Below are 12,732 nucleotides of genomic sequence, written 5' to 3'. Positions count from 1 at the left end.
CAGCATGGCATAGCACAGATTTCTGATTTAAATAAATAAATACTAAGAATGGGCTATTTCTTTGGCCTAAACCTCGGCTTAGATCAAGGTTATTTTGGGAAAGGATGGCCTGAGCCAACACTAGACACGCCTGTTGCAAAAGTGTTCAAGCCAACTTCACATAGTTCCTTGCCCTAATTTGGGTCTGAATTACTCAGACCTGCAGCAATAGAGTTGGTGCGTAAACATCCCTTACAACTGGACAATAACAGGACCATGGAGGTACAGTTCAAAAAACAGCACAAAAAAAGACACAGCCTTTGACTTAATCTCTTGTAAACAGAAGAAAAACAAAAGAACTGTCCCCCTTAAACCATCAATGAGCAAATCAGCAATAATTCAAACCTGGAGTTACTTGCAATGTCTGTGTCCGCGACTGGAGGCTGTAGCAGCATCCCCCGGGCTGCTGCTTCCACAGCTATGGCACTGCTCTCCACACACTGACATGCCACCTCTTCTGGTGTTAACCCACAGCTCCGCCCAGGCTGCGCTTTCCAGAGTCTCTCCGCGCTCCCTCCGAGGTCACACGGCCCCATTTTCCTGTCTGGGTTTTTGTACGGATGCCCGTGAAGTGTTGAGTGACGGGGCCAATGTGCAGAGGAACCCAGCCAGCAGGGTGAGGCCCAGGCCTCCCCAGGCACAGAACATGGACCAGCCATAGCCATGACTGATGTCCTCTGGCAGCCCATAGACGTAGCGAGGATAGCGCGATAACTCAAAATTGATCCCAGCTACACATGTGCAGAGTGAGATGATACAGCACGTACCTGCAGGAGAAAAGCAAGAGGGTTCTATGCTGCCCTCAGACAGGTTAATTATCCTGTGTTGGTTTTTTCCCTAAGTATTTTCAAAATAAAGTTTTACCTTTTTTTTTTTTTTTAATTTCCTGTAGTCCTACCAGTCACTCTTCTTACAGGGCAGGGGAAAAAAAAAAAGGCAAGATATGTAAGACTAGAGGCTACCTCACTTCCCAAAGAACCAATATTGCCTTGCCTCTGTTTCTGTTTTGAACTCAGTCACAATTCTCCTGAGACTAAAGTCATCAGGTTCCAGACAGGACTTTGGCAGTATCTCCTGTGCAAGGTAAATAAATTAAGGCCAGGGCTGCCAAGTGCAGTACTGCTTGGTTTTTACTAGGAACATTCAGACTTCTGCCAGCTGTAGCCTAGGCCCATGGAAAGCGCCCAGGTTTTTGTCATCTGCTACATATTCACTAAGCACCTAGATAGAGGAGCAAATAAGCCAAATAAATTTGTAGTGGAAGGCACTTTACTGTGTCTAATATACACTAGTACACTAGATTCAGGGGCAAGGTGAACATTTCATTCTTTCCAGCTCTGGCTCTGTGTCTAAATACTAATGAAGGGGACCCAGTCTACCTGTTCCACTTAAAATACTTAATTCTCTCAATGCTGTGCACTAAAGAAATGCAGATGTTCTGTAAGGAAACTGCAGTTAAGCAGCACATAAGATGACCAAGGATGGCACAAGCCTACTTCCAGGCCTTCTAGCATCATGCTGTGTCAGCACGGTGGTTTTCTGTGCAGGTCCCCAAAAACTTCTCCTTAAGAAGACTCGCTGATGGCAAGGGAAGATCTGTAACACCCCGCCCCCCACCAAAAGAAAAAGAAAAAAATAGGCACCAAAGCAGTGTCACACCTACTTGTTTAATTTATATGGATGCTGTTTTATCACCAAGTTCCTTGCTTGCAGCCACTACAGATGCTGACAATGGGCCTCTAGGATAGCAGCCCTGGCTCTAAGGTAGAGCCCCATTTTTTCCTACTTGAAAGTTGCCTGTTTACTGCTTGCAATTTAAGAGTCCCCATCCTTGCAGCATCTCAGGAGCTCACCCTTTTGCTGCATATGTTGCTACTATGCCTCTTTCAAATAAAGACACTCCCTGGTTTTGAGCTGAACAATCAAAGCTCAGAAAAACCATTGGTCATGCAGAAAGTCTGCTCCCAGCCAAGAGGAACAGGTGTAACACCCCAGGCAAGCACTATTTTTACTTTTAAGAGCACCTCCCCAGCCAGCAATGCTGACTGTGCTGACTTCAGGGGTAGAAGCGAAAGGCTCTCACCTCCCATTAGGAAGAGCAGCCCAGCAACATACTGCATGAGCTCCTGCTGTTTGCAGCAGCCCAGCACACCAATGATCCACCCAAACAGGATGATGGAGACTGCCATGCCAATGAAGCCAGCGGTCATCCTCCGCAGATCTGAGAAAAGAGAAAGGAGAAAGGCAAGAAAGAAGACATGAACATGGCATGGCACCCAGAGAGGACAACCAGGGGAGAGTCCAGACAGACTTAGATTTGCTGGTTCTAAAGCTTATACTTGACCTATGGAGTCCTCATGTAGCTTCTTTGAGGTAGCTACTTTGGCCATCACACTGAAACTAAAAGAATCCGGCTAACATAATTCCCTTTTGCTGGGCTCTGTACAACTAGAGAGCATTTCTGTCCTGATCAAGAGGAATGTTAGTACTACAAAGGCTTTTTTTCTTTTTTTTTTTTCTTTTGTGTGTGTGTGTGTGTGTGTGTGTGTGTGTGTGTGTGTGTGTGTGTGTGGTGTGTTTCTTTGGGATGGAGTTTGTTGGGTGAGTGTCTGCTGAAAACAGAAATAAAAGAAGGGAGAGGGGATACTGAAGAAAAGGACCAGCACATGGAAGGCAGATAAAGTGAACTGAAAAGAGGAATAGTGGGAGGACAGAAACAGACAGCAGATCAATACAGTATGATGGGAGCAACTCCAGTAACAAGCTCTAAAAAAATGCATGGGCACCAGTGATATGAACAGCACTCTGTCATCCTTAATACAAGTGCTATTCTTGTCTCTTCCTAGTTCAGTCTCTAGCTGCTTTTCCTCAGCACTGAGGCTCCCATGACAGGGGCTAGGCAGAACTATGGGAGGCAACAGAACCAAAAAACAAACCTCAAGAGATGCAGGAGCAGAAAAAAAACAATTAAATCATTCTTAGTGACAGGCTAAAGGTCAGTAATTTGTGTGGAAAGGACTTGGGCATGAGGCAGATTGTGGGCCAGGAGCTGGTAACGGCAGGTTGCAAAGACAAACGGAGATATTCCCTATAAGAGCTGGTTGCCAGGGAGCTGCACCAGGTCACTGGTGCGCACACAGAAAAATGCAACAAGCTCTATCCGGACTGTACAGTGATGCAGCACCTTTGCTGTAAGCCATCTAGGAATTGTCTGTCCCCAGATCCAGAATATGATTACACCTTATAACACACTACTCACATGCCTGAATTCCTGAATTTGATGCTTAAGCCCCTCCAAATCTCATGTCCCCTTGACAACTGCTTGCCCTTCATCACTATCTAATACATATTTATGCTTAAAACCCAGCGACAGTTGATTCAGAGCCCTCATTTAGCATTGCACTCAGGCATTAAGGAATCCAAACAGTCTCGTATGCTGCTTTGGGTTACTTACGGAGCGCATGCCACTCATCCTGCCGGATGGTGTTGGTGATGTTGATGGGTAAGTTGCGAGGCAGAGAGCTGGAGGTGTAGTGGTACTTCACAGCAGTGCAGCGCTGAATAACCCCTGTGAAAGAGACAGTGTGTGAAATGGCATGAAACCCCTGTGTCTTGCACTTGCTCCTGCATTGGCTGCCCTAGTAGAGCTCACACAGGGGAAACCTTAGTTCAGTAACAGAGCAAATGAAACCAAAACAAGAGCTATTTACTTCAAAGCCTATGGGGATTAGGAGGAGAGTCTTGCTACAAAGAAACGCTAGCAAAGAGGGAGCAAGGTGCTGACCCAGGCAGGATCAAGGAAGGCACTGCTGAAAGCAGACAGTAAAGACAGTCACCAAAACCAGCTCCGGAACCTTCCTAGACGAACTGGTACAATCTCTTGTGAACGGCTGAGACAAGAACATGGCCAAGTACCAACAGCACTGCTTTGTCTCTAAGAACATAGAATCACTGTGAAAATTTTGAGTGAATGCTGGGAAGTGAACTGCATAGAAGAAAAGTTTTAATTCATTCCAGTAGTCACTGGTTCTTTACTTTTGATGAACAATAGTAGTCAGGTAGGCTTGTTTCCATTATAGCTTAAAGAAAAGTGTACCCTACATGCAAATGTGAACCTACATGCTTGCTCTTCTTGAAAGGCATTTTTAGTTTAGAAAACAACCAATAACAACAAAGATACTAGGGGCAGAGGAATCATAGAATTGTAGAATGCCCTGAGTTGGAAGGGACCCACAAGGATCATTGAGTCCAACTCCTGTCCCTGCAGGTGACAACCCCACAGTTCACACCATGTGTCTGAGGGTGTTGTCCAGTCTCCTCTTGAACACTGTCAGGCTTGGGGACATGACACCTCCCTGGGGAGCCTGTTCCTGTGCTCCACCACCCTCTGGGTGAAGAACCTTTTCCTAATGTCCAACCTCAACCTCCCTTGGCACATCTTCCTGCCATTCCATCGGGTTCTGTCGTTGGTCACTAAAGAGAAGTGTTCAGCACCTGCCCCTTCTCCTCCCCTTGTGAGGAAGCTGTAGACCACGCTGAGGTCTCCTCCAGGCTGAACAAACCAAGTGGCTTTAGCTGCTCCTCATACAGCTTCCCCTCCAAACCCTTCACCAACTTTGTAGCCCTCTTATGGATACTCTCCAGTGGCTTTATATCCTTTTTATCCTGTGGTGCCCTGAACTGCACACAGTGCTCCAGATGAGGCTGCACCAGTGCAGAGCAGAGCAGGACAATCCCCTCCCTGCCCGGTTGGCAATGCTGTGCTGGATGCACCCCAGGACACGTTTGGTCCTCTTGGGTGCCAGGGCACACTGTTGGCTCGTGTTCAACTTGCTGCTGACCAGGACCCCCAGATGCCTCTCTGCAGAGCTGCTCTCCAGCATCTCGTCCCCCAGTCTGTATGTACAGCCAGAGTTGCCTTGTCCCAGGTGCAAAATCCGGCACTTGCTCTTGTTGAACTTCATGCGGTTGGCGATTGTCCGGTTCTGCAATTTGTCCAGATCCCTCTGCAGGGCCTCTCTGCCCTCAAGAATGTCAACAGCTACTTCCAATTTAGTGTCACCGGCGAACTTGTTTAGTATTCCCTCAACCCCTAAGTCTAAGTCATTCAGGAAGATATAAAGAGGGAGAGGAAGCTGCCTTGCCCTCCCTGTTATAAATATAGCCAGGGCAGGGTGGAGGATAAATGTGAATGGTGGGTGGAAGAGAACAGCCAGAAAAGGTAAAAGAGCTAAACAGTACGAAAAGTTCCTCTTAAACAATGGCTGTGGGGTCATTACTGCTATTTGAATGCTGGGGCAGAAGAACTCTTCAGAAACAATCTATTGGCCAGCGAGCTAATTAAGAACAATCACTAGTAGGGGACTGCAGACTCAGTCATCAGCTTTGCAAAAGACACTAGAAAACCCAGGAGAAGAAATGGGCTTTGTGCTGCTCCTGCGGTAATGGGAAGCAGGATTTTGTTCTCTAACAACATTCACTGGGGCTGTACTGATCTGGTTCCTGCAAGGACCTGCAAAGAGGAAGCCACTGCTCCACAAGATCAGGAGTTGCACACAAGAGGCCCAGCCAGTTCCAGACATCAGGCCAGGGAGGGAAAGGTGATCTGAATTCCCCCACATTAATGAAACAGCAACATTTATTACTAAAGTGGAACATGCCAACATGTAAAGAACATGCCCTAAAAGGGGAAAACTCAAAGCTAGAGTTCCAAAAGCCTCTGAGCAGCAGAGTATTTCAAGGTGATCCCTGTCCTTAGCTGTGCTTCCCACCACCCTTTACCCTGCTGCGATCCCCCACCACCTCCCCGGACACCAGCGGCACTGGCAGCGATACACCCAGACACCCACACACCGAGTCGCTGCCCTTGACCTTCAGCTGTTCGCCTCCCCCTGTGGAGCGGTGCACTCCCCTCGGGGTTATTTCAGAACAAGTCTAGTGCTGCCAGACCAAATGGATCAGCAAGACAACCCAGTAATGGAGGATGCCAGTTCATCTGCAAAAGCTCTGTAAACATCTGGATTGAGAACTTAGGCCATAAAGAGCAGGTCACAATATCTAATTAAATTTCACCTATAACTGTTGACTAAATTCAATCTCAATATTGACATGATTTACATGTGTTGTTGAGAAATAAGTCTATGGTACAAACTAATGACATCGGATTTTAGATTACAGTGCATTGGATTAATTAAAAGTAAGATCTATGCACTTATATAGTCTGATTATAAAGGTACTATATATGAAGCAGCATTTTATATAAGGGCAAGGATTAGTACCTTTATAGCTCATTAAAGAAAAATCAAAGACTAAGCATGTACATGCCTTATGATCAAAGCTATGGACTCCTCAGCTAAAATGTCACTGGGAAAATCTTTGCTCTGTATTATTACAAGAGTTTACATGTATAGACTAGAAGTAAAACCTCTCCACCTTCTTATACAAATCTGGTTATTCAGAAGTTTTCAAACATCAACTCATTCTGCTTCTGGTTTAAAAACTTTACTCCTAATCCTTTTTTCCCCAGAAATCAAAGTTCTAATTTTATGTAGGTAGCACATACAATTATATTAAAACAGTAAGTTTACAAAACTAAGAGCTCAGGAGTTAGCGAATTTTAGGGTTTATGCTCAGCTCTGACCTCTAATCCATGGGCTGGGTGACAGCCTTTGATTAGACCATCACAAGCCAGTTTCCAGTAAGACTCCTACTTCTCTGAGAGCACAGGCTGGACCTGCTCTGGTGTGAGCCACCAAAGACACAACAAGGGCAGCCTCTCCCTGTGCATCTGCTAGAAAAGCTGAAACAGGTAGGCAAGACAGTCAGAGGATCAGGGAAGCAGCGAGGGTGATCTCTCAGCAGGGTATCTACCCACCTTCTACCAGAAAATTATAACATGCACCCACGCAAATCTCAGTAGTCAGATTTTGCATCTGGCAGTCACTAGTTCACGCTTCCTATTTTCTGAGTGAATCTCTTAAGTCTAATTTGCGGAGACATTACACACTCAAATATAGCCAGGTATTCCACAAGGCTGCATTTAGAGTGATACAACACCTTGTTCACCGAGTACTCAAGAAAAAAGAAAAAAAAAAAAAAGGTTTGCAGCCTCAAAGTTATAATGAAGTCAAAAGTATTGCAAAGGTCCTCCAGTAAGTTCTTTGGCCTAAGCCTTTTACACATCTTAAATCCCAGCCTATAAAACAGGGGCAGCATCTTGCCCTCCATTTCAGAAACCTGCTAGCAAAGTGATTTCATTTTTGCTTATAACACACTCAGATGAGCACCATAAGAAAGTCTGCCAAAATTAAAAACTTGGCCTTCAGGAAAGGGCTTGAATAGGTTGGAGTCATGTGGTGAAAACCAAGTCTTTTTTGGCACATGAGTAAGTTGAGAACACAGTACAGAAGGGAGCAAGTGCTCATGTCATTAGCTCACCATAAAACACATGTGCATTTCTTAGGGGCATTAAAAGAACACTGTGGGAGTTGCACTGCATGTACAATTTTCTTGATTAAAAAGTAAACATAAGAAGCAATGAACTGCATCCAGCAGTGTCACACTGACACTTTCATAGCCAAGCCACATGCCTGTGCCGTCCCACAGCCAACATTGTTTCTCACACCTTGTCCTGAATGTGTTTTGTTTGTTTGTTTTGTTGGTTTATTTGTTTTTCATTCAGGATTGTAACTGCAGACAGGTTCCCCTCCTGTATTCTCTCACAACCCTTGTCAGTGTGTCTAGACAAGTCCTTTCTCCTGACTCAACACAAAGGCCTGGAAAGACCAGAGGATGCTGGCTAGAAAGAATTTCAGGGCCTTCAGATACCCAGGCAGAGCACAGGCCCCTTGTCCCTAGGCTGCCAGACACCTGGAAACCCAGATCCAGGCCCGCTGTAACACATTCCATTTGCGACCCTGGGCTCAGCAGACCCCGATTATTTTCTCGGTTTAGTTTTCGTCTCCTCTGACTTTGAAACATGCAGGTTTTCTTCTCTACACTGCCTCTGTGCCACTGCTATGAGGAGGAAGCAGAGAGGTTCTTGTTTTCTGTTCTGCTACATGGCCCAGTCCTACCTTGCAGGAGCTTGGCTCTCACACTGATGGAAGAAGTCCTCTCCTTCCCACCATGAGCAAGGCCAGGCAGCAGCCATGGGCAGGCAACACTGAGCTACCATGGGAGGTCTGGCCCTCCTCTCCCTCCTGCCCCAGGACCAAGTGGCCACTGAAGCTCCATGGCCTGTTGCTACCATCTCTGCCCAGAACTGTGGAGAGCATCACAGCTATGGAGTCACTCTGTCCACATCATCACCGAAAAGCCACTAGATCTGGTAAATCAACTGTCCTTTAAAACACTATGATAACTCTCAGAGATCATATTTACTGAGACATCATACTTACAATGGCCTGACCAAACAGATTGAGTTTATTAAATATGTCACTATAATAGATGCTCTACAGACTTCATAGTTACTCCTGTAACTCTTCCAGTTTATCATCAGTTGGAGAGGATGGGAAGTACAGGCACCAGGACCAAGCAGTTTGTCCTCACGGGCCTCATTACTGCCACAAACTGTTGTGTTCCTCTGATAAAGCATCCAGTGGTTCTTCTTGCTTCCTCAGCTACACTGTAATACTAAGAAGTCACTTCTGCCCAGTATATGTGAGACCTACCAGTCCCACCCCAGAGCCTTCTCAGAGCAAGCTTGAAAAGCAAAAAAACTTTTGAATTCCTTCAATGTACTGGTGTTAAAATGCTTGTTGTTCAAATGAACTCACCAAGCTATCCAAAGCAGTCTATTATAACAGATCTTTCCAATTTCATCATTTTCTACTGTCACCACTTTGTTAGCAACTCTTTTTTCATATTAATAGGGAAGACCACTAAACAGCAGGTCCCTGCAGGACCTCACTGCTTAAGAATTCTACATCCAAAATGTCTTTTTTTGTTGCAGCATCAGTTATCCAGTGTGTAACCCACTTAGCACAGGCTCTGTAAGATGATATATAGTGCTCAAGTTCTTACACTCACAGAGTCCCTCTCTACACATGGAGGTCCTTTTAGTTTCCCCAAGAAGCCCTTCAGTTCTTCAGCTGCTATCTTTTACCAATTGCTAATCTCCATTTTCCACATTAGGTTTGCACATTATTTTTTATTTTGCCTTCTTCATTGTATTTTTAAATGAAACTATCTATTTTTTTCACAGTTCCAAAATAGTGATTTTGCATTTTAAGAAAAATCTCACACATCATTCCCCTCTTACATTTAAACATTTCCCACCTCTCAGTTTTGCTCTACATTTTTTTACTCCAATTTTTACCTTTTAAATACATAAAGCAAATATATTTTACATATTTTTTAAAAATACATATTATATAGAAATGTGTGCATGTATACACATCATTGGCTAAAATGCTCAAGTATGAAAGTTTCCACAGCACTTGCTAGATAAATACTGGATTAGAAATCCATGGAATTATCTAAATGGATACAGGCACTTATAGACTTAGGAATTCATACAGAACTCAGAAGAGACCCAGAAAGGAAAGAAACCTTATTCCTGAGGTACCAGAAAATGAATAAATGAATAGGTATAAACCCTAATCAAAATTACTACTGGACGTTCACAAAAAAAAAACAACAAACCACACACCAAACAACACACACACCCAAAGAGAAAAACACACTATTTACTCCTCTGTCACTAAAAACCTATAAAAATCTCAAGTTTCAGGAATATTAGGAACATAAGAAGGCATCGCACTTCACCAAAGAGCTAGCTGAAAATTACTGCAAATCGAGGAGAAAGCAGGACTTTCAGAGGTGCACAGTAATGATCTCCAGCTCACACTAGGAAAGAAAACATTTTTTTTTTTTTCTCTTTGCAAGCCCCAGATCTAGTATTGTGCTTGAGAGAAAAGCTCAGCAACAGCCACACCTGCCCATCAGCTGGAAAAGGCTGCTTAATTACCATTGGCAGAGAAAAGAGAGACACAGTGGGAACAAGAAAGGGTTGCTAGTAAAGCAGGTCAGGGGAAGGGATAAGAAGAGAATTGTATCTATTTAAAGAACTGACTCTAGAAGAACTATTATTAATAATTTCCCTCTATAACGTGTAAATCATTACATTAGCAACTGCAGACCTAACTGGCAAAGAATACGAGGCAAGCAAGGCTTGTAGGTAAAGACAAGGTTTGTTGTTAGAACATCTGATGAAAAAAAATAAAATAGAAGGAAAACCTTTTGGATTCAGAGTCCCTCCAGTTTTACACGTCAGACCCTGAGGAAGATCATTCACCACCCTGAAACGCCCTCGTGCATGCAGAATGCAGACTCTGGCCCCCCTGTTTGACTGTTGTAGTGCTGGGAAAATACCCCCAAAACAGAAGTCCTTATTAAGGACTAAACTAGTATTCTTGCCATTCCTTCCCCCACACTTTGCTGATCTCAATGGGAGCTGAAAGTCTTTGTCTTGATGTGAAGAAAAAAAATAGATAAATATTTTACATGACAGGCACAATTAATAGAAATAAATTAATGAGCTGCCTTTTAGTGAAATGAAATCGACATGGAAGTAAAAATGAAAATGCATAAAATGGATCCTAGGAGATTAAATAGAGAAAGAAGCTAATCACATGCCACTAGAGTTTCTAAAAGTCACTGCTGAGCGTTGGGAAGAACAGACAAAGATGAGCTGAGCTTCACAGAAGCAGTCTATCCATCCTCTGCTGTGCAGGACTGGCGTCACGGTTGGAAGCCACACTGAAGAACTGCTCCCACTTTCTTAAGATAGCATTTCCATTTTGTGCCTCAGTGGAAGCACTTCTCCCAACTCCTACTCTCCCTGTGCTAATATGTACCTGCTGGAACAGTAAGTCCTGTTATTTATCACTAACCATACATGGCATTTCTTATCTTAAGCTTGTTTTGTATGTCATTTATTTTGACTTAGTGGGTCAGCCCACTACATTATTTCTACCATCCAGTCCAGGAATTGCATTCATACTTTGTGAACTCCTTGGCTTTGTACCAGCACCACAATAGCAGAAGATCCACAGCTTTCTCTGCTGTCACACCTGGAGCCCTGAGTGACATCTGCCACCATGAAGGCCTAGCAATCCACTGCAGCAATGAGAACTCTCCCATGCTAGAACACGAACAACAGGTCCCCTTCTCCTTTCTGCAAACACCACAGAGCTATAAACACTACCATACATTTCTCAGGGTTCAATAAAGCAATGTCAGGGTCAGGGGAATGCCCACCGAGCCCTTCTCCGAGCGCCAGGCCCTGCTCTGGCCACAGAAGGGGCTCTCCGCGGACGCGGTCCCACCCAGCACTGCAGCATTTTAAGCATGCAGGGAGGCACACGAGACCCCGCTATCGGGTCAGAGCCACGCTCGCCGCTTCCCGCACGCCAGGGACAGCCGGAGCCACGGAGCCCGTGCGGGGCTGCACACGCGCCCGCCCGCCGCCCTGGTCACGCCGCAGCAGCGGGAGCCGGGGCCCCGCCCGCAGACCCGGGGCCCGGCCGGGCCGCGCCGGCAGCCGCGGTCAGCACCACGGACAGCGGCAGGGCTCCAGCGCCTCCCCGCCGAGCCGGGCCTGGACCGGGGCCGCCCGCCCCTCCGCGGGCACCGCACCTTTCCGGATGAGCTCCTCGCTGTCCGGCTCGTAGCCCGCGCGGTGGCAGCGCCTCCAGAGCCCCGAGACGGTGGAGTTGAAGCGGCGGCCGCAGTGCGAGTCTAGAGCGGCGGCGGCAGCGGCCGGGGCGGGGGCCGGGGGCCGTCCGGGCAGCAGAGCCCGCGGGGGACGGGCGCGGAGCGGCAGGTGCGAGCTGGGCGCCGACATGGAGCCGGGCGGGTCGCTGCGCTTGTGACCGAAGCCGCGGCAGCGCTCACGGTGCCGCCGCGCGTCCGTCTCGTACCAGGAGTCGGTGCCGATGGCCACGGCCAGGAGGGCGAGGGCGGCGGCGGCCAGGAGCAGCCCAGAGCCGCTCAGCGCCTGAGCCGCGGCCGCCATCTTACCGCGCCGGGGGCGGCAGGGGCGGGCGCTTCCCCTGCAGCCCGGCTGGGGGCCTCCGCCCGCCGCCGCGCCGCCCCCGGAAGGGAAACGGGGCCAGCGTCCCCCGCCCCCCGACACCGGGTTCGCGGCAGGCGCCGCCCGGCCCCCGGTGCGGACTCGGTCCCGCACCTGTGCAGCCCGCAGGGCGCTCCAGGCCCGGCCTCAAAGGGGTCCCGGGGCCGCTCGCCCCCCCGCACGACACGGGGACTCGGCCCAGGCTCCTGCTCCGCGGCACGAGGACCCTCATGGCCCGCACGCAGCAGCGGCCACGCTAACGGCCCCGCGCAGCGGAGCGGCCTGGGGAGGGTCCCTCGCTCGCCCCGGGGCCATGCGGCTGGAACCGCGGGCCGGCTGGCGGGAGCGGCAGCTACACGGGATGAGCTGGGGGTCCCCGACCGCTTCCGCGGCTTCCTCTCGCCCTGCGCCCCCTCCCAACGCCGGAGCCGCTGCCCGGGCTGGGCTGGCCGGAGGGCAGAGATCGGTCCTGCCAACGCCGAGACCTCGGGGGAGCGCTTTTTAAAACGTGGATGAAATATAAACACCACTAGCAGCAGCACTTGTTGGCATTTTGATTACGATTTCTCCTCAACCCTTCATTATCAGTTAATGGAAAATAAGGCCGGAAGAGCTGA

The 12,732-nt window shown here is 47.7% G+C and overlaps 1 protein-coding gene across 1 annotated transcript; it reads right to left on the bottom strand.

Annotated features, from left to right (window-relative positions):
* Positions 1-204: 204 nt before the first annotated feature.
* Positions 205-12,058, bottom strand: LOC309442958 (transmembrane protein 178B-like; the record flags this gene model as incomplete). Its single annotated transcript, XM_082059341.1, has 4 exons — positions 205-806; positions 2,123-2,260; positions 3,494-3,607; positions 11,680-12,058. The coding sequence occupies 4 exons, from the start codon at positions 12,056-12,058 to the stop codon at positions 562-564; spliced, it is 876 nt and encodes a 291-aa protein (XP_081915467.1). The 3' UTR covers positions 205-561.
* Positions 12,059-12,732: the final 674 nt, after the last annotated feature.

Source organism: Streptopelia decaocto, assembly GCF_964273445.1.
Source record: "Streptopelia decaocto genome assembly, chromosome: 7".
NCBI classification, from domain to species: domain Eukaryota; kingdom Metazoa; phylum Chordata; class Aves; order Columbiformes; family Columbidae; genus Streptopelia; species Streptopelia decaocto.
The sequence above is the reverse complement of the archived record's forward strand: the minus strand, read 5'-3'. Positions and strand labels throughout refer to the sequence as shown.